The sequence below is a fragment of the Erythrolamprus reginae genome, chromosome 3 (genome assembly GCF_031021105.1).
Source record: "Erythrolamprus reginae isolate rEryReg1 chromosome 3, rEryReg1.hap1, whole genome shotgun sequence".
NCBI classification, from domain to species: Eukaryota; Metazoa; Chordata; class Lepidosauria; order Squamata; family Dipsadidae; genus Erythrolamprus; species Erythrolamprus reginae.
In genome coordinates this window covers 35902758-35923822 of record NC_091952.1, presented here as the reverse complement: position 1 = coordinate 35923822, position 21065 = coordinate 35902758, and the positions used below count along the sequence as shown (strand labels likewise).

Sequence of the window (21065 nt, the reverse complement as noted above, 5' to 3'; positions counted from 1 at the left end):
ACATGCCAACTTAATCAGATTTTCATATTTTTAGGGATCAGCCTCTGCCATTTACACCAGGACATAAAGAACTTAATATAATTATTATTTATTTAACTGCAGGGTGAAACTACATATTACATTAAATGTGCAACATGCAATTCAATGCATTTTTCTGTTTGGTTTTACTTAAGTCTGAGGATATTTGTGGGAAATCTAAATAAGGTTACAATAAATGTAGGGGAGAAATTTAACCCTTTCTTAACCAATCTTTCTCTTTGGCCACTCTAACCTTCATGACCAAAAACACAAATGACAAAAACAATCCCACTAGAACGAATATATATAGAGATGTATAGATGGACCAACTGACAGACATTGACACAAAGAATGCAAGAACATCTAACTGGTGCTCACAAAATAACCAAGTCTTTGGAGAGGGGAGGCATACAAGTCCAATAAATTATTATTATTATTATTATTATTATTATTATTATTATTATTATTAGAATGCAAGAACATCTAATTGATACTCACAAAATAACCAAGGAGAGGGGAGGCATACAAGCCCAATAAATTATTATTATTAATATTATTAATATTATTAATATTATTAATATTATTATTATTATTATTATTATTATTATTATTATTATTATTATTATATACAAGATGGGTCTCACACATTCTACTCTCTGTGAACTACGTAGGTACCTTTGATACCACCTACTGTATTTCTAAACCATTCATTCATTCATTCATTCATTCGTTCATTCGATTTCTATGTCGCCCAATCCCGAAGGACTCAGGGCAGCTAACCTGAATCAGGAGTGAAATCCAGCAGGTTCTGACAGGTTCTAGAGAACCGGTAGTGGAAATTTTGAGTAGTTCAGAGAACAGGCAAATACTACCTCTGGCTGGCCCTAGAGTGGGGTGGGAATGGAGATTCTGCAACATCCTTCCCCCAGGAATGGGGAGGGAATGGGGATTTTGCAGTATCCTTCCCCTGCCATGCCCACCAAGCCACACCCACCAAGCCACACCATGTACACCAAGCCACATTCACAGAACCGATAGTTTAAAAAAAATGGATTTCACCATTGACCTGGATCAGTGTCCTAAATAAAAGATAAGCATAATGGAAAGCTGCTGAGGAGATACTACAGCATGGTATATCTAATTTCATGGTTTAAAGAATAACATCGCAGCGTTCAAATCTTCTTACGAACATTACCAGAAAAGCAGAATGGGGAAAGGCAGAATGTTCGAGTTAGTATTACTATTCATTTCCTCTGATCTCATTCCAATGTCTATCAGTTACATAACAAATCCTTTAGTTCTCTTATGACATTCCATAATATATCATAAAAACACTGTAATGCTATCAAGAGTAAAAAAAAATTAGTTTGAAGCAAATGAAGTGGAATTCATTATATTCAATTCATTAAATTATAGTCATTGTGAAAACCGAGCTTCCCACACCCTAAAATAATATATTCATTTCAGTGGCTTGGTGTACATTTGTATTCTGCATGCTCTGGTAAACATTCTGCACACAACAACGTCAGATCTGGACCATGAAAGTTGAACACATTCATTTATTATGGTGGCTTAGGGATTATGTTAATTTTGCTGCTACATATGTCAGTCTGGATTTCTGTTGTTCTAATTAATCAGAAGCAGTACTGGTGATGAGTCTGCTTATAGATACTGAACCCTTGTTCTCACAAATAATATTGATGTGATAAACTACTATCTACCTGAAAAGGCTGTATACTTCCCTTCACCATTTCTATTTAAGTAGTGGCTAGAGAGTTATCTGACATGGATTCTTGTACTTGGATTTCTGCAACAGAACAGCTGGCTGGACTCATTGGCTTTAATTATCCCTTCCAATATCATTCTCTAACCAGTCTGAGTTTTCCATCCAAACATAGATATAGTGACACTGACTACTTTATGCCTTGCAAAACTGCCAAAGTACTGTCAAGGTAGTAACAAATTACAGTGTTCTCTTCCAATTCCAAGCCCCATTGAATTCTGACCAAACATCTTAGCAAGAGAAGGAAATAATTTCGTTATTGCTTTGCTATATTTTCCCTTGCTACAATAAACCCCATATAGCGTGTAATCCCATTCCAAGGGAATGTGTTTCTGACATAGTGAACTCTTCAATTTTCATTATAAAAATATATTATTTCAAATAGCTATTAAAAATATAATCCTAATAGTGCTGTCATTTTTTTTCTCAAGCACAATTAATTACATTAATTGCTGAATGCCTGAGGTAAATTGTCATTTTCTTTTAAATGCAATGCTTCCTTCAAATCTGGAGGAAAAATGAGGGAAGAACTGAGGAAACAGTATCATAGTTATAAATTTTAATCTGATTTTAAAACAGTATTATTTTATTCACATTTTAGAATAATATTCTTTAGACTCTCCAGCATTTGTGTTCAAAGTATCCCTTAGGAAGATAATAAACGCTTAAAATCCATTCTTCTACATAAACAAGAAAAGCCACTAATGCACATGAAAAAGAAATTAAACACAAACTAGCACAAAGAACAATTAAACACAAACTAGCACAAAGAACAATTCAGCCCCTAGAAAATGGTGATTTTTTTCCTAACTAATATGGATCAGATATTACCCTAAGAGCAGGGATTCAGCAGGTAGTACAGAGAACCGGAAAATACCACCTCTGGCTGGGAATGGAGATTTTGCAGTACAGTGTTCCCTTGATTTTCGCGGCTTCGAACTTCGCGAATAGCCTATACCACGGTTTTTCAAAAAATATTAATTAAAAAATACTTCACGGTTTTTTTCCTATACCACATTTTTCCCCACACAATGCTGTCATACGTCATTGCCAAACTAATAATTTTTGCAAATAAATAACAAAAAAAATAATTATTGTTAATAAATAATTATGTTTATAAATATCAGGATCACTAAGTGTCTTATTCAATGGTGAGTACCAGTAATAATGGTAAATGGTTGTTAAGGGAATGGGAAATGGTAATTTAGGGGTTTAAAGTGTGAAGGGAAAGCTTGTGATACTGTCCATAGCCAAAAATGGTGTATTTACTTCCGCATCTCTACTTCGCGTAAATTCAACTTTTGCGGGTGGTCTCGGAATGCATCCCCCGCGGAAATCGAGGGAACACTGTATTCTTCCCCTGCCACACCCAGAAAGCTATGTTCAGCAAGCAACACTACACTCCATCAAGCCCACAGAACCAGTAGTAAAAAAATTGGGATCTCATGATTGCCCAAGAGTTCCAGATAAGGTATTTAAATGCTAAATTACAAACAACATTAGAACTTTTTGGGAGGTCCCTTTGAATCAGTGTTATCTCCAATGTTGACCAGTTCCTGAAGTGAGAATTGTGTTTTGCCATTGCCTATTTCCTAGAGCTAACTGAGGGCCTGGCCCAATGTCACCCAGGTCGCCCAAACAGGACTAGAATTAACAATGTATTCATTTCCAGGCTGATATTTTGACCACTACAACAAACTGGCTCTCCTGTGATATTTCATTGTACAGGATTTATGCAATTACAAACACTAAATAGGCTTTTAACTTTAGAAACATAGAAGATTGACGGCAGAAAAAGACCTCATGGTCCATTTAGTCTGCCCTTATACTATTTCCTGTATTTTATCTTACAATGGATATATGTTTATCCCAGGCATGTTTAAATTCAGTTACTGTGGATTTACCAACCACGTCTGCTGGAAGTTTGTTCCAAGGATCTACTACTCTTTCAGTAAAATAATATTTTCTCATGTTGCTTTTGATCTTTCCCCCAACTAACTTCAGATTGTGTACCCTTGTTCTTGTGTTCACTTTCCTATTAAAAACACTTCCCTCCTGAACCTTATTTAACCCTTTCACATATTTAAATGTTTCGATCATGTCCCCCCTTTTCCTTCTGTCCTCCAGACTATACAGATTGAGTTCATGAAGTCTTTCCTGATACGTTTTATGCTTAAGACCTTCCACCATTCTTGTACCCTGTCTTGTACTATGTCTTTGGACCCGTTCAATTTTGTCAATATATTTTTGTAGGTGAGGTCTCCAGTACTGAACACAGTATTCCAAATGTGGTCTCACCAGCGCTCTATATAAGGGGATCACAATCTCCCTCTTTCTGCTTGTTATACCTCTATCTATGCAGCCAAGCATCCTACTTGCTTTTCCTACTGCCCGACCACACTGCTCACCCATTTTGAGAATGTCAGAAATCACTACACCAAACCCTTCTCTTCTGAAGTTTTTGCTAACACAGAACTTCCAACTTTGATGAAAAAAATGAAAAAAAACCCTACACACAGCTAGTGAATTGGAGCCTGCATGATCTCTTTATCTTATGAGCCGTTTTTACCACTGGACAAATGATGAGAGATCCTCACAGTTGTCCTGTCTGCTTCTCATCTTCCCTAGAGTTATTTAAGTAAAGTCTGTGAGTCTGTGCATCTCTGTTTAAGAGACAAAAGTTTCTCCTTCCTTCTGCCAAGGATTCACACACAAGCAGATTGTGTTTGCAAAATGCAGAATGGGCATGAGCACGAAATTTATCCTGCCTTGGGTAATAAAAGCAGCCTCAGTATAAGCACATAAATATCTGTTCAAATACATTACTAATAAGTTATTTTGTTTGTTGTGCAATATCGGCATGGTTCAAAACAAACTAATCCAAATCCATCCAGTGTTTAATATTGGAAATAATTTAAAGATCAGACTGAGGGTCCATTCCTGTTCAGTTATTTTCATGTGTTTACACTGTGTTTTGTTCCTACAGTGTTAACATTTGAATGGGCCTCTCCATGATAAAACCATATAATTAAATCAAATATCTTTATTTTATAGCTGCTGTTTGTCAGCTTGTTTCTCTAAGTAGTTTTAAAATGTTTTATACTGGTTTCTTTTGTTACTGGTAACCTATGTCTTTATGTTATCAACAACCTTTTCTGTCACAGAAAGGAAGGAGAGAGATCAAAATTTTTATACGAATTAATTATGGGAAATTAATGGGCAATTAATATTTTCAAGGGACACATGAAAAACTGGCACTGCTATGGACAGCCACCACCATCCCCACAGACACCGCCAGATTTGGAAAAGGACGGTCAAAGGATAGATGTGGCCTGTGGGCCATAAAATGCCAGTCAACCCTGAATGTTGAAACCATCGTGGAGCTATAGTGCTGCCACACTGGAGTTGAGGGAACGGAAGGGCGGATTAGCGATAGTTGGGATTGTAGCAGTGATGGGCTGCCAAACTTTTTACTGCCACACTGTGGGTGTGGCTTATTTTGTGGGTGTGGCTTGATGATCATTTGACTGGGTAGGAGTGGCTTGCTGGCCATGTGGACATTTTACCAAGGTTTTATGTATGGTTTGTTTGGGTTGTATGATTGTTTCTAAATTAAGGGTTTTTAAACTGTTTTGATTGGATTTGTATTATGTATTATTGTTGTGAGCTGTTCTGAGTCTTCGGAGAGGGGTGGATTATCTAATAAATTATTATTATTATTATTAAGGTGGTGGTTTAAAGATCATGCGACTGGATGGGAGTGGCTTGCCAACCAAGATAAATTTTCAGATAGGTGCCTGGATTCATTTTCAGTTGATTAAATCACATTATTTGAATAGCCATAAAAAGGACGAATGATAGACGGCATTATTTGTTGAGAAGCACAATAACATTTTAAGGTTTGGTAACAGATTAGGCAAGTAGCTCAATTTTCTTTAATTGCTATAAAAGTTCAGTTCTTGATAATGATTAAAATGATTAAAGCGGGGTATGGGTAAAACATACTATTTAATTATTTCCTCTTTTAAAAGTTAATAAGGATCATACTAAGGTACTAGAGAAGGAAGGACAATTTAAAAACTATTTAGTATTCAATAAATAGTGCGTAAACTTACTACCCACACTGTGCCCCCTTCCCATGGGGGCAGCAGCCTATCACTTGGTTGTAGTAAAAAAAAAAATCAAAGAAAAGAAAGATAAATTGATGATTTATTTATTTATTTATTTAATCAGATTTGTATGCCGCCCCTCTCCGCAGACTCAGGGCGGCTCACAGCAATAATAATAATACAATATAAACAAATCTAATATTTAAGTTAATTTAAAAAAAAACCCAGTTTAGAAACCAACCATACATACTAGCATACCATACATAAATTTTATAAGCCTAGGGGGAGGGAAAATGTCAATTTCCCCATGCCTGAGGACAGAGGTGGGTTTTAAGGAGCTTACGAAAGGCTAGGAAGGTGGGGGCAACTCTGATATCTGGGGGGAGTTGGTTCCAAAGGGTCGGGGCCGCCACAGAGAAGGCTCTTCCCCTGGGTCCCACCAAACGACATTGTTTAGTTGACGGGACCCGGAGAAGGCCAACTCTGTGGGACCTAACTGGTCGCTGGGATTCATGCGGCAGAAGGCGGTCCCGGAGATATTCTGGTCTGGTGCCATGAAGGGCTTTATAGGTCATAACCAACACTTTGAATTGTGACCGGAAACTGATCGGAAACCAATGCAGACTGTGGAGTGTTGGTGTAACATGGGCATATTTAGGAAAGCCCATGATAGCTCTCGCAGCTGCATTCTGCGCGATCTGAAGTTTCCGAACACTTTTTAAAGGTAGCCCCATGTAGAGAGCACACAGCTAGTGAATTGATATTATGCATTGATTTTAGAAATATAAAGGCAGTGTGCGTGGAAAACCCTACCCTCATGAATGACATGCTGACCCACTTGGCCATGTGACTAATTGACTGGAATGGGGGGGACTTTCAGTCAAATAAATAAATATTTATGTCCACACTCTAAAAGAGGTGCTGGAAATACTGAGGGCTTTTTTGTCTATTACTTGGAACCCTGACAATGCCCACATCGGATCTATAAAATAAATTTCAAGCACAGAGCCCAGAGAAAAATATTAATATTTTCAAAAATCTTTTAAAACACTCATATAGTCAATATAATTTTAGACATTCTAATGTCTCTTCCAAAAATTATGTGATATATGAATTATGTTACATATATATTAAATTATGTGAACAATTCATCCGTTTTATTCCCCCTCCAAGATATAAAAAGCACTATATTCATCTGTATGATTCCCTGAGGGATCAACTGGCTAGACAAACACTTGTACTCCAATTTTTGTAAATTGGATTTACTGGTCATAAAAGTTGAATTTATTAGTGACTGTAAGAATGGACATTATAATTAGACTCTATCTGGGACTGAATATAACCTTGAGAGGATGTGAATTATTTATTTTTAATTTTAAAAAAATGCATATGCTGCCCTTCAAGACAGGTTTTCATAGGCTGGCACATAACATTCTCAAATTTCAATTTAAAAATCTCTCAAGCAAAGCAAACAGTACAAACAAAGATAACATAAATATATTAGATTTTGAAAATCCATTGCAAAGAAATCATTCATTAAAAGACCTCAGAGAATAACAACATGATTGCCTGGCCCCTGAAGGGCAGTAGGAAAAGGCACAGGTCACTGGGGAGAGAATCCTGAGCTATGGGGCTACCAGCGAGGGGGCCACACCTCAGCAGGAACACATTTTCAATATTGGTTCGAAGATGTGGCTAGGAACTGTTTGAACACATATTAGAATACTAAGCCATGCAGAGAATTAAAAACTAATACCAATTATGTTAAGATAGGAAACAAACAATTATAAACATTGGTCTAAAAGAATCAAAGATTAATTTTCATTCAGTATGCTTTCTGTCTTAGCTTCTACTGAGGTTCCTATGTTGTGTTTTTCTAGGATGCATTATCTTCCTTAAAAGGGCAACAACATGGGGAATCTGGCATTTCACAGGTGGAGAAGCCAAGATACTTCTATTATGGAAAAATCAAATACAAATCCTATTAATTTCAATTCTGATATGGATAGCTTGGATCAGGGAGTTTCTAAAATTAGTCAAAATGTCAGTAGAAGCTACAACAATATAATTGAAGATATTTTTTGTGCTTTTGTTGCACAAAAGAGGAATACTCTCTGTTTATCTATAGCAGTGATGGGAAACCTTTTTTCCCTTGGGTGCTGAAAGAGCGTGGGCATGCGCTATCATGCGTGCGTGAGTGCCCACACCCATAATCCAATGCCTGGGGAGGGCGAAAGCAGCTTCCCCCATAACCCCGGAGGCCCTCTGGAGGCTGGAAATGGCCTGTTTCCCAACTACTTCCCAGTAGGCTCGTGTTTCGCCCTTCCCAGGCTCCAAAGGCTTCTCTGGAGCCAGGGGAGGGTAAAAATGCCCTCTCCTATCTCCCTGGAGGCTCTCTGGAAGCCAAATCGCCCTCTCAGAGCCTCGGCGTGAGCCATAAAACAGCTGGTTGGCACACACGTGCACATTAGAGCTAAGCTAGGGCAATGGTTTGTGTGCCAGCAGATATGGCTCCGCATGCCACCTGTGGCACCTATGCCATAAGTTTGCCATCACTGATCTATAAAGTCACTAGTGAGTTGGGCAGCATAGAAATTGAAAAACTAAATATAATAATATTGTATTATTATCGCTGTCATCTTCACTGTTTTTTACACAAAGGCAATTCCTTTCAGTTTCCATATATACAATACTGTACATCCACAACTAATTATGATGAGGATTTAGCACTTTTGATTATATTAAAATGTGCATATAGTTTTTCTTATAGAACATACAGAACATAAAATCGAGATTGTGAGTTCAATCTAGTTTACCATGAATAGAACATTTATAAATGTATAGAGGGCTTCCTTCATATGCTGTGAATCTAGCTTTCTAAATTTATTTATTTATTTATTAGATTTGTATGTCGCCCCTCTCCGTAGACTCGGGGCGTCTAACAATAATAAAAACAGCATATAACAAATCTAATATTTAAAAATAACTAAAAACCCTTATTAAAAACCAAACATACACATTTTAGAGTTTACTGCATAAGAAACAATCAAAATGTATAGATGATATAACAGTGATTGGTCTCATTCAAGACAACAATTAATCTGCATACAGACAGGAGATTGAACAACTAGCTTTGTAGTGCAACAAGAACAATCTTGAACTAAACATATTCAAAACCGTAGAAATGGTGGTAGATTTTGGGAGAAACCCTCCTAAACTACTGCTTCTTACAATATTAAACAATACAGTATCAACAGTAGAGACTTTCAAGTTTCTAGGATCTATCATATCTCAAGACTTAAAATGGACACCTAACATCAAAAACATCATCAAAAAACCACAACAAAGAATGTTCTTTCTGTGCCAACTCAGAAAGTTCAATTGCCCAAGGATCTGCTGATTCAGTTCTACAGAGGAATTATTGAGTCTGTCATCTGCACTGCTATAGCTGTCTGATTTGGCTCTGTAACCAAACAAGACAGACACAGACTTCAGAGGACAATCAGAACTGCAGAAAAAACAATTACTCCCATTGAGGACCTATATACTGCATGAGTCAAAAAGAGGGCTGTGAAAATACATTATCTACACATCTCTCACATCCTGGACATAAATTGTTTCAACTTCTATCCTCAAAAGGACATTGTAGGGCTCTACATACCAGAACTAGATACAAGGACAGTTTTCTTCATGAATGCCAATTAATTCCCACAACACTGTCAAATTATTTACTAAGACTGTACCCCTCTACTTAAGAACGCCTCTAATTAAGAACTTTTCTAGATAAGAACCAGGTGCTCAAGATTTTTTTGCCTCTACTTAAGAACCATTTTCTACTTAAGAACCCGAGCCTGGAAAAACTTTCCAGGAAATTTGAGAGCGGCATGAAGGCCCAGCCAGTTTCTTGCCATTCCCCCTTTAATCCCAGCCATCTCGGGCTTTTCTGGGCTACCAGAGGAGCCTTTTTGGTGGCACTTAAGGAGGCTTTGGCAGCCTAAAGCAAATGGGAGCATTTTGCTTTCTCTGGGCGCTTCGCTGTGGTGACTTCGCTGTGGTGACTCCCTCGTGCTGCCTCCCATACACCTGGCGCGAGGTTGCCTCCTGGAGCGTCTGGGCACGGAAAAGCAAAAGGGGGCACTAACCTCACCTTCTTCCTTTGGCAGCAACTGTTCTCCTCCTCTTCTTCTTCTTCCTCCTCCTCCTCTCACTCAAATTCCGAGCTTTTATTTCTTTCCTAATGGGTTTGCACACATTATTTGCTTTTACATTGATTCCTATGGGAAAAATTGCTTCTACTTAAGAACGTTTCTACTTAAGAACCTGGTCATGGAATGAATTAAGTTCTTAAGTAGAGGTACCACTGTGTTACCATTATTCTTCTCATCCTTCTTATTACCTATCTCTTCCAACTTATGGCTATAATCATGTTGCTTGTATCTTTACAATTTATATCACTTTATTGTTTCTTGGTATGATTCGATTGCTTATTAGTATCCTATGACCATCAATGTGTGTTGTATCATGATTCTCGATAAATATATTTTACTTTTTCTTTATGTACACTGAGAGCTTATGCATCAAAGACAAAATCTTTGTGTGTCCAATCACACCTGTCCAATAAAGCAAAGAAAATAACTGAATTGAATTGAATTGAATTGAAATTATTATTATTATTATTATTATTATTATTATTATTATTATTATTTAGATTTGTATGCCACTCCTTTTCGAAGACTCAGAGCGGCTCACAACAGGAATACAAAATATAAATCCAATGGTTAAAAAAACAATGCATCTTGCTGCCTTGAGCACCACTTTGTAAGTCTTAATATGAGCTCTTACAAGTGTTCGATCGGACACAGACTTACTCTTCCTCCATCGCTTCTCTAGATGTCTTTTCTGGTGTTTCAACTCCCGGAGCTCCTCGGTAAACCAAGGAGCTATCTGGGGTCTAGTGCCAGAGAGAGGTCGCAATGGCACAATCTGGTCAAGAGCCTCCGGCACAGCCTTATTCCAGGCCACAGCAAGAGACTCCGCCAAACTGTGGACGAGTGCATCTGGTATAACCCCAAGTGCCCTTTGAAAGCCCTCTGGGTCCATCAGGCGTCTTGGGTGGAACCACCTAATCGGTTCTGCCTCCCTGTAGGGGAGGATTGGAGCCAAGAAGTCAAGCCACAGCAGAAAATGGTCTGACCATGACAAAGGCAGCACTTCTAAGCCCCTTAGTCTCAGACCATTACTCAATTGCTCCGAGAGGAATACCATGTTGGGTGTGTGTTCCTCCTCGTGAGTCGGACCCTGTACAACTTGAGTCAGGCACATGGCTGTCATGGTGGCCATGAACTCCTGCGGTAGCCCAGAGGTTTCACTGAGTGACGGTAGGTTAAAGTCCCCCAAGACAATAAGTCCGGGGAACTCCACTACCAACCCGGCTACCTCCTTGAGCAGCACAGGCATGGCTGTTCACACACAGCTGGGAGGCAGGTATGTGAGCAACAAGCCCACCTGAACCCCTAAGTCCAACTTCACCAGGATGGACTCACAATCTGCAATCTCAGGAGCAACGAGTCCATGCAGGGAAAGGCTCTCCCTGAGTATAATAGCCACTCCCCTTCTTCCCTGAGGTCGAGGCTGATGCCATACTCCTCCCTCTGGGCTCAGCCAGGTTTCAGTCACACATGCCAGGTTGGCCTCCTCCTCCAGGATCAGATCCCAGATGAGGAGAACTTTATTTACCACCGACCTGGCATTGAGTAGCAGCAGCCTGAGCCCAGGGCCAGGATTACACTCGTCACCAGTACCCTGGGTTGAGCTCACGGGGCTGGAACAAGGGATCGCTATTAAGCAGCCATCTCTTCTTCCCCATGAATGGCTAGCTCCGTGGCTCCCACCACATCTGCCTCTCCCCAGCAGCACCAGGATATTCTGACCCTCTGCCACCTCAGAGAGAGGCACCCCCTCCTCTTCTGCCTCTCTATTGCCAGGTAGGCCAAATGTGTCATTCATGCCATTCCCATTCACCTCATGCATACCATCCCACCCACCCCACCCAACTCTCAAAGGACTCTGGGAATCTTCCAACAAATTGGTTATTGCTATTGCTATTCCAATTCCACGTACAGTTGTAGGTTCTTCCTTGGATTCTGCTGTATCAGACACTGCGTGATCTGTATTACAAAGATTTGCAATGAAGAACAACATTTCATTAAAAGTGTTTCCACTTAGAATCATAGGTCTGGAAGGGCCTTGGGGGTTTCTTGTTCAATCACCTGCCCAAGGCAGGAGTCCTTATATCATCCCAGACAAATGGTTGTGCAATCTTTTCTTGAAAACCTCCAGCAACTTCCACACACAACTCTGAGAGGCAAGCTGTTCCACTGATTATCATTCTCAACATCAGGAAATTCCTCCTTATTTCCAAGTCGGATCTTCTCTGACAAGTTTCTACCCATTGCTTCTTATGTATTAATTTATTTATTTATTAATTGGATTTGTATGCTGTCCCTCTCCAAGGACTTATAGTCAAGTGCTATAGAGAATAAATTGTTTCTCACTTCCCTGTAATAGTATTGGAAAACTGCTATCAGGTTTCCCCTAAGTAGACAAGAGTTAGAATCTTTTTAAAAATATTTCTGTCTCAGTTCAACTCCCAGAATTCTCTGCAAAGCATAACACTTTATCTAAGCCTTCTCTCCTTGCCACCCAATAGATTACATCCAACATAAATTATTTTGCTGACAAAAAGGGAGATACGGTATCTTTTATCACTACCTAACACCTCCAGCAGTACTCCAAGCTCTAGAAACTTTCCTTTCGCATTCCCCGTGGGGTTCTCATCCACTTTGTAAATGCTATTATAGACAAGCGAGTTTATTTTGCTGCCATACATAAATATTTAAGGAAAAAAGTCAAATCTTATTTTTTCCCCCTAGCTCAACTTTAGAAGTATGATCATTAGTTTTCTTGGCAAGAATACAGAAGTATTAAAAATGCCTGTACAGATAGATCTGGACTTATTTAGTGACTGCTCAATGTTATAAAGGCACTGAAAAAAGTGACTGAAGACCATTTTTCACATTTATGAATGTTACAACATCCCCATGGTCATGTGATCAAAATTCAGACTCTTGGTAACCGACTCATTTATGATAGTTGCAGTGTTTTGGGGTCATGTGATCAGCTTTTGTGGCCTTATGACAAAGTCAGCGGAGAAGCCAGATTCAATTAAAAACAGGGTCACTAACTTAACAATTGCAGTGAATTAACAACTGTGGCAAGAAAGGTAATAAAATGGGGCAAAAATTATTTCACAAATGTCTCATTTAACAGTAGAAACACTGGGTTCAATCATGGTCATAAGTTGATGACCACCTATATTGTAATTTTTCCTGGTAATTTTTATAACACCAGATCATCCAAATTCCCATTGTAAATATTTCAATTACATTAAAAGAACTTAGAGTATTTAAAGTATTCAAAGAGGTTTTATGTTTTCTTTAACTGGACATCTTTTGTAGAGATGTAACTTGTTATTTAAGGACCTGGTATCCTAGTGGCAATGATGCTGTCAGAATTTAATTTCGGGTTAGATATGCTGCATTCCTCATCTTGTAACCTAAAATACTCTGGTCAGCAGTGTAAAAAACACAATGGAAAATGTCTTCTGCACAGATTGCTAGTTTCAACAAACAGTGGAAGCTTTTCAGTGACATGCACAAAGATCCACCGAGACTCAGCTGAAAGTATTCAATTCAGTTTTTTCCTTTGACCCAAACCACTTTGGAAAATCATGTTTCCAGATGTGAAAGGCTCAGCACATTAACCTTGCTGCATACCCCCAACCTTCTGCCATCTGCTTTCATAGCAGAGACATTTCAATGGAACTACTGTAACCATATAAGAGACTAGAATTCAACACAATACAAAATATCCTATTCCATTTTCAAAAGTCTTTCACTTGGTTTTTCAACTGAACTGTAGGTATGTTTGCCTTGATATATCACTATAAGTCATTCTCATTTCATAACTAAGATTTCTTTATATATCTACTACTATACCATCAATTACAAGCAAAAGTAAAGAGCGTGGATTTTCTTTGGTACAAGCATCGGGGTATTTGAGTTAAGGAGTTGTAAGACACCAGTCATTCAAATCCCTGCATTACATTATATATTCCTCAAAGGTGAAATCAATGCATAACTGTTCACTCAAACACTACAATCCTTTTATCCAAATGACAACATGCCATAATAATCAACACTCAAAAGGTAACTACAAAATCCATCATAGGGATAGAAGAAGTACAGTTTGAGGCATCCATTCTATCTTACCTCATAGAGAGTAATTATTCCATTGGTTTCATTGGGTGGTTTCCACTGAACATAGATCTTCTCTTCAAAGGGTCCTCCCTGAATAGATTCAAGGGGAACAGTTCCAGGAACTAAAAATAAAATGAAAACTTTGTAAATCATAATATTTCATTTTTTTTCTCTATAACCTAACATCACAATGTTCACTCCTATTTCTGACAAAAAAGTGTGCAATTTTTCCCAAACCATGTACAAATTTGTGTGCCACAATAATACAAGTGAATTGTAAATAACAGATAATCCTCCTTTAATAATAGTCATCAAGACCCAAATTTCCATTGATAAGTGGCAGAATCATAAAGTCATGTGACTGCATCACTTGATGACAGAAATTCTCGCATTTCCAATTGCCTCTGTTAAATGAGTCACCATGGGCCATTAATTTGTAATCTTCTCTCAGTTTCTCCATTGACTGCTTGTAGTAAAGCAGAAAACAAGATTGCAAATGGCAGTCATGTAACCACAGGGACACAAAAATTGAAATAAGTGAGGATTCATCATAATTACTATTCATTCCGCAATTTTGACTAGTTACTGAATGAGTGGACATTAAGCAAGGATGTTCCATATGGACATGTTAAAATAAAATTGCAGTACTTGGTTTTGTTTGGGTTCGACTAACTAGGTCAATAATCCCCGATCTTTCCAGTTTTGCATGGTGATGGTGGTGGTGGTGGTGGTGATGTCGGTGAGTGAAGACGGGATGGTTTTGCACATGCCTGCCACCTGCATAAATGGAGCTTTGCAGATTCACACATGCACCCACCACTCACATTCACAGCCTGGGGGTTGGGGATCCCTGATCTAGGTTACTCACTTCAAGAAAGAGATAGGCTCAAACTCAATCCCAACAAGACAGACTGGCTGTGGGTTCTGCCTCCCGAGGGCAGCTCTATCCATTACCATTACCCTGGGGGTGGACTTTTGACCCCCTCAAAAAGGGTTTGCAACTTGGGCATCCTCCTCAACTCACAGCTGATATTGGACCATCATCTTTTGGCTGTGGCGAGGGGGGCATTTGCCCAGGTTCACTGGGTGCATCAGTTGCTGTCCTATCTGGTCAGGGAGTCTCTACTCACAGTCACTCATGCCATTATCATCTTGAGGTTTGACTACTGCAATGCTCTCTACATGAAGCTACCTCAAAGAGCATTCGGAAACTACAAATTGGGCAGAATGAAGCCGCGCAAGCAGTCATGGACCTCCAAAGGTGTGCACATATTTGGTAGCCCTTCACTGGTTATGACCTATAAAGCCCTAAATGGCATCAGACCGGATTACTTGCAGGACCGCCTCCTGCCGCATGAATCCCAGCATCCGGTTAAGTCCCACAGAGTTGGCCTTCTCCAGGTCCCGTCAATTAGACAATGCCGCTTGGCGGGGCCTAGGGGAAGAGCCTTATCAGTGGGGGGCCCAGCCCTCTGGAATCAGCTCCCCCCAGTGATTCACACTGCCCCCACCCTCCTCGCCTTTCGCAAGAAACTAAAAACCTATTTATGCTGCCAGGCTTGGGGTCACTAGACCCTAGCCTCTGGCCAATGAGTATGTGGTATATCTGTGGTCTGAATCTGAATGAATGATTTTTAATGTTTTAGCTTTTTTAGAATGGTTTTAGATTAGTTATTTATATTAATTGGATTTCAGATATTGCTCTTTGATATGTTGTGAGCCACCCCAAGTCCACGGAGAGGGACAGCATACAATTCCAATTAATAAATAACTAATAATAAATAGCTTCTATCTGAGGGAGATGGACAGTTTAGAAATATGAAATATAAATAAATTTGTTTAATTAACATATAGATCTTTAATTCTTTTCCTTCTCTTGAACCCTTACCCACCTTGAAGAATGACCTATTAAAGAAATAACCAGTAAATAGCAATAAGGAATAACTACTGTCATTCAGATGCCTATTTAGTCCATTATCTATTAATCTGAAATCTTTTTAAATGCATTAATTATCAATTTTGACAGCCCCTTGAACATTTATTCTTAAGCACCTTTTAAGAAAACACACCTGAAACATTTTGACATATATTTAGAGAAGACAACCAAAATCTCCCAACACATATAGTTATTGATTTTGTTAAGATGTAAGCAGAACTAATCCCAAAAAAGCAATATGGGAAGCTTCATTATGTTTAGAATTATGAATAATTTTACTTTGCAACACTTTTCAGAGGTTTATTTTCTCAAAATTCAATTATAGTCTATTTTGGAATGAGCTGTGAAACATATTTGTTTCCCTTTTTTATCTACCAGTGAAATCTTACTTTAAGTGTTTTTTAATTCTCTTTCCTCTCTCAAACAATTTAAATAGAAAGAAGTTTATTTCATACCATCCTCTTCTGTTTGTACCACCAATTCTTCACTCTCCATCTTGCCTTCTGGATTGGAAAGAGACAACCTCAATCGGATGGTCATGAAAGGTCGTAATCCTCGCAACGTGTAATGTGATGATGTCTGAATTAATTCCTCTGCTTCGTATTTCTGTTGGTTGAATATATACTGGTAATGAACTGTCAAGTTATAGCTGTGGCAACGAGTCACAACATAACCAAAAGGTTCCCATTGTAAAGTCAACTGTCGTGATCGGATGTCTACAACCTCTACATTCTGAGGACCATGAACTGGATCTGTGGAGGGAAAATATATAATGCTTTAGTTGATAGAAACATAGAAACATAGAGGTCTGACGGCAGAAAAAGACCTCATGGTCCATCTAGTCTGCCCTTATACTATTTTCTGTATTTTATCTTAGGATGGATATATGTTTATCCCAGGCATGTTTAAATTCAGTTACTGTGGATTTATCTACCACGTCTGCTGGAAGTTTGTTCCAAGGATCTACTACTCTTTCAGTAAAATAATATTTTCTCATGTTGCTTTTGATCTTTCCCCCAACTAACTTCAGATTGTGTCCCCTTGTTCTTGTGTTCACTTTCCTATTAAAAACACTTCCCTCCTGGACCTTATTTAACCCTTTAATATATTTAAATGTTTCAATCATATCCCCCCTTTTCCATCTGTCCTGATGAAAAATGAAAGCATCTGGTGGATTTGCATGTGAACACTGGACAGAGAAACCTGCCACCTTCATCTGGTATAGCTTATCTGGAACAAGTGCCTTTGATAACAGCAACTGATGTCCTTAACACTTCAAAGCTATAACATTGCATAGTATTTTACACAGGGCTAATTTAAAGATTGCCAAGAAACTGCATTTCGTACAGAATGTGAGAGTCCATTTCCTCATATTTAAGAGCTATTGTGGCCTTATAACAACACATTAGCAATAATGCGGCTGCTGATAGGTTTCTGAGAACAATTCAAAATGCTGATTTTCCAGCTTTTTATGCTTTGGATCTTAAGTATGTTCTACTTCAAACAGAATTTTATTATGTTTTCATTGTGCAAAAGCATAATTAAGGTACCTCCATCTCAGGAGGACAAAGGGAATTTCATTCACTATAGCTCCTGTTCTTATGACTAGCCTCCTCAATGCCCCTGGAGTTTGGCTGGCGTCCATTTTCTTTTTTGAAATGTATTTGTATTTTTCTTCACAAATTCCATTTTTATAAAAAAAAACACATATACCTTAAAATATGTCAACAAGATACATATACATTTTCAATATTTCATTAAAAATACCTTATTTTGCACCTTTTTCAACTCTCGTTTTTCAGTCGGTCTCTATACTCCCTTTCCTCAAACTCCATCCCCTCTTCCTACTTTCTTACTCCTTCTCTCCCCTTCTCCTTCCCTCCATTTTTCATCTCTCTATTATCTCTATATTTTCTACTTCTTTCCACTCCTTCTCTTCTACCTCCCTCTTCTACTTTTTCTTCCTCTCTCTGATGCCATTCTCTGAGTGTCTCTCATCCCAGCTCAACTTATATTTGGCAGATTGATATTATGTTTCATATTTTTATACTAACAGTGCCACTTCTCAAATAATTATTTTTGTTTCATTTTTATGTTTATAGTTTCTATAACCTTGGCATATATTACACCACTCTAATACCACCTAATCCCCTAGTTTGTCTCTTGGGTCAACCACCGATTAATTCAATTTTTATTCTTAAAACATTGCTATGATGCAATTTTACTAGCTAATTATTATTTCTTGTGCTTCTTAATTTTAAGCCTTATTTCTCCCTCTCTTCTTAGTATCTTTACTTACCCTTGTTTGTCTATTTCCCTATTATAACCAGTTCCAAATGCCCAATGGATAATCCACTTTGTATTTTTCAATTTATCTTAAAATCTCAAGCCAATAATTCTTGTTCTTGTTCACTTTTACATCGTATTTACTTCAATGACATAAATAATCCTCAAATTCCATTCATTGTATTATCATGTTTACAAAGTGTTCTCATCATATATCAGACATCTTATATAAAATTTAATAATTTTAGAATTTATGCTTTCTTGTAATAATTCATTTGATACAATCAATATATATATATGAGTATGTGAGTATGTGTATGTTTGTGTGTGTGTATAGTGCTACAACCTAATAATGCTACAATGATAATCTTTTTTTAAAAAAATCAATAATCACATTGTTATTCAATCTAAACTTATACCCCTTCTTTCTAATCTTTAATCTTTTAGTTAAGTCTTATTCCCTATTAGTAATAACTATATTAAAATATTTTTTAAATGAAAGAGATGAGAGAAATCCGTTTTCTATATCTTCAATCATCCATTTTCTTTAGTTTTCCCTTCTCTTTTTCTTAATATCTTTTTTCTTCCTTTTATCTTTATTGTCCCAGCTTCTTTCCCTCCAAGCTTTTCTCCCCTTGTATTAATATTTGCCTAATTCTATGTTTATGTCTTCTTAATCTCTTCTCTATATTTCCCTCTTCTATTTTAAGTGGTTTCCTCAATATCAATATTTTTCCCCTAGTCTCTTTTTGTCACTGCAAAACCCAGTGTAATCATCATAAGTTTCATCATGCTCATCCATTTGTCCATTCAGAATGCCTTTTCTTTTGCTACTGTAAATCCAAGCATATTCATCAGTCTGGTTGCTCTTGTCTACTTCCTTTTCTTCCTTGTCTTCTTGCTCATTAATTTCGTCTTTATTGTCATTATTTTCTCTAAATCCGCATTACCATCATTGTTGTCCTCTAGATCTTTTTCCTTTTCTTTGCCCTCTCCAAGTCCCCAAAAGCTTCTTTTCAGATCCTTTCGAACACCTTTTATAACTAAATAAGTCTCTTTCAAAATTGCCATAAATTCTTCATAGTTACTTCTTTCCGTATCTCAGTATCAAAATTCACAATTTTTGCAATTATACCAATTGCTAACGATTGTTGTTTCACAGCCTTTTCAGTTTTGTTCTTTTAAAAGAAATGCTACCTGTTACAGCAGTTAGGTTGTTCAAACTCTAAATCCTTCTGATCTTTTGATATTGAAATTATGTAAATCCAAGATGTCTTTATGTACAATAACAAATTAGTTATATTTCTGTAATTTTGCAAAGTTTTTTTTCTTATTAAAGGCCAACAGCTGTCATGAAGTCCATTAAGATATTAAGTCCTCCAAGTCCAACCAGTAAATGTCACACAGTCTCTGCAAATTTGTTTCCCTATTCCAAAATTCATATATATTTTAAATCAATTCTATCCGAAAAGTATCCTTATTTCATCTTCTTTGCAAAGTTTTTGAATAGTCACAACAAATTTAATGAAGTTCTGAGACCCCCCCAAAGATGGGCATGAATTTCGATTCCACTTTCTTTTTAAATTTCTATATGGTTCCAGTTGATTAGATAGCCAGTGTCCAAATGTCCTGTCATTTTGTTCCCCTTTAAGTCTTTCCCAACAGTCTGTTTTAAGCTTCTATTGGAAATATACACTCACCAGCTTTCTATTTTCTATTCTCCCCAGCACATAATCTTATATCTTCCTTCTCAGGTGATTTCACTCTTCAGTAAACAATCTATCCATTTGTGGCCACCGCAGCTGGATGATGAATCGTTTCCCAGCTGCCACCAGTTGGGAGCTCTGGTGTTGGCTGGGGGTGGGGGGTGGGTGTTGCCACCCCTTCCAGGAAATCTGACAGTGTCTCCCTTCTTCACCACCCCTCCAGGGTAGTTCCAACCTAGTTGTCAGTGGACCTTACTAAATGTAGCATTTATGTTTGTGATTGTTTTATAAATTAGTTACTTTGATTTGGTTTTCTTTGCTTTACAAATTCATACATTTATTTGTATGATTTATTTAACCACTCATCCCACATAATAGATACTGGGAGCCCTTGAAAATTAAAATAACTTCTTATTATAAAGCACCATAGTCGTGTCTTGAATATAACTTTAAAAAAAAACTGTGCAAAATTCAACCCAATAATTTTATGTCTCGATCTATATGTCCCTTCCTGAGGGAACCAAGGGAAAGGTATCACCACAATACACTAAGAGTGACCTGAAAATTACTGAGCTACATCTCACATGTGAAAACAAAACTAGGATCTACAGATCTTCCCATTTACAAACCTGTTTATGGAATAAACTTCTGCATTAGAAAAATAAATTAACTGGTGTGTGTTGATTTTATGTTGTTTGTTGCTATTTCTCATCCTCCCCCCAGATCTCTTAATATTATCAAAAAGCAGCCTGACCTACACTCAGAATCTTTTGCCATCTTTGCATCCTTCACTAAAAGCATTATGCTTCTTCATTCACCCTATTATTTTTAAATATATTATTATTATTATTATTATTATTATTATTATTATTATTATTATTACTATTATTATTTATTAGATTTGTATGC

The 21065-nt window shown here is 37.6% G+C and overlaps 1 protein-coding gene across 2 annotated transcripts in view; it reads right to left on the bottom strand.

Annotated features, from left to right (window-relative positions):
* Positions 1–21065, bottom strand: part of PTPRT (protein tyrosine phosphatase receptor type T) — a 678043-nt gene that overhangs the window by 217618 nt on the left and 439360 nt on the right. For both annotated transcript variants that reach the window (XM_070744761.1, XM_070744762.1), the window contains exons 9-10: positions 16620–16916; positions 14241–14350 (exon numbers count right to left, since the gene is read on the bottom strand). In XM_070744761.1, coding sequence (XP_070600862.1) covers positions 14241–14350; positions 16620–16916 — 407 coding nt within the window. The remainder of the gene's footprint in view (positions 1–14240; positions 14351–16619; positions 16917–21065) is intronic.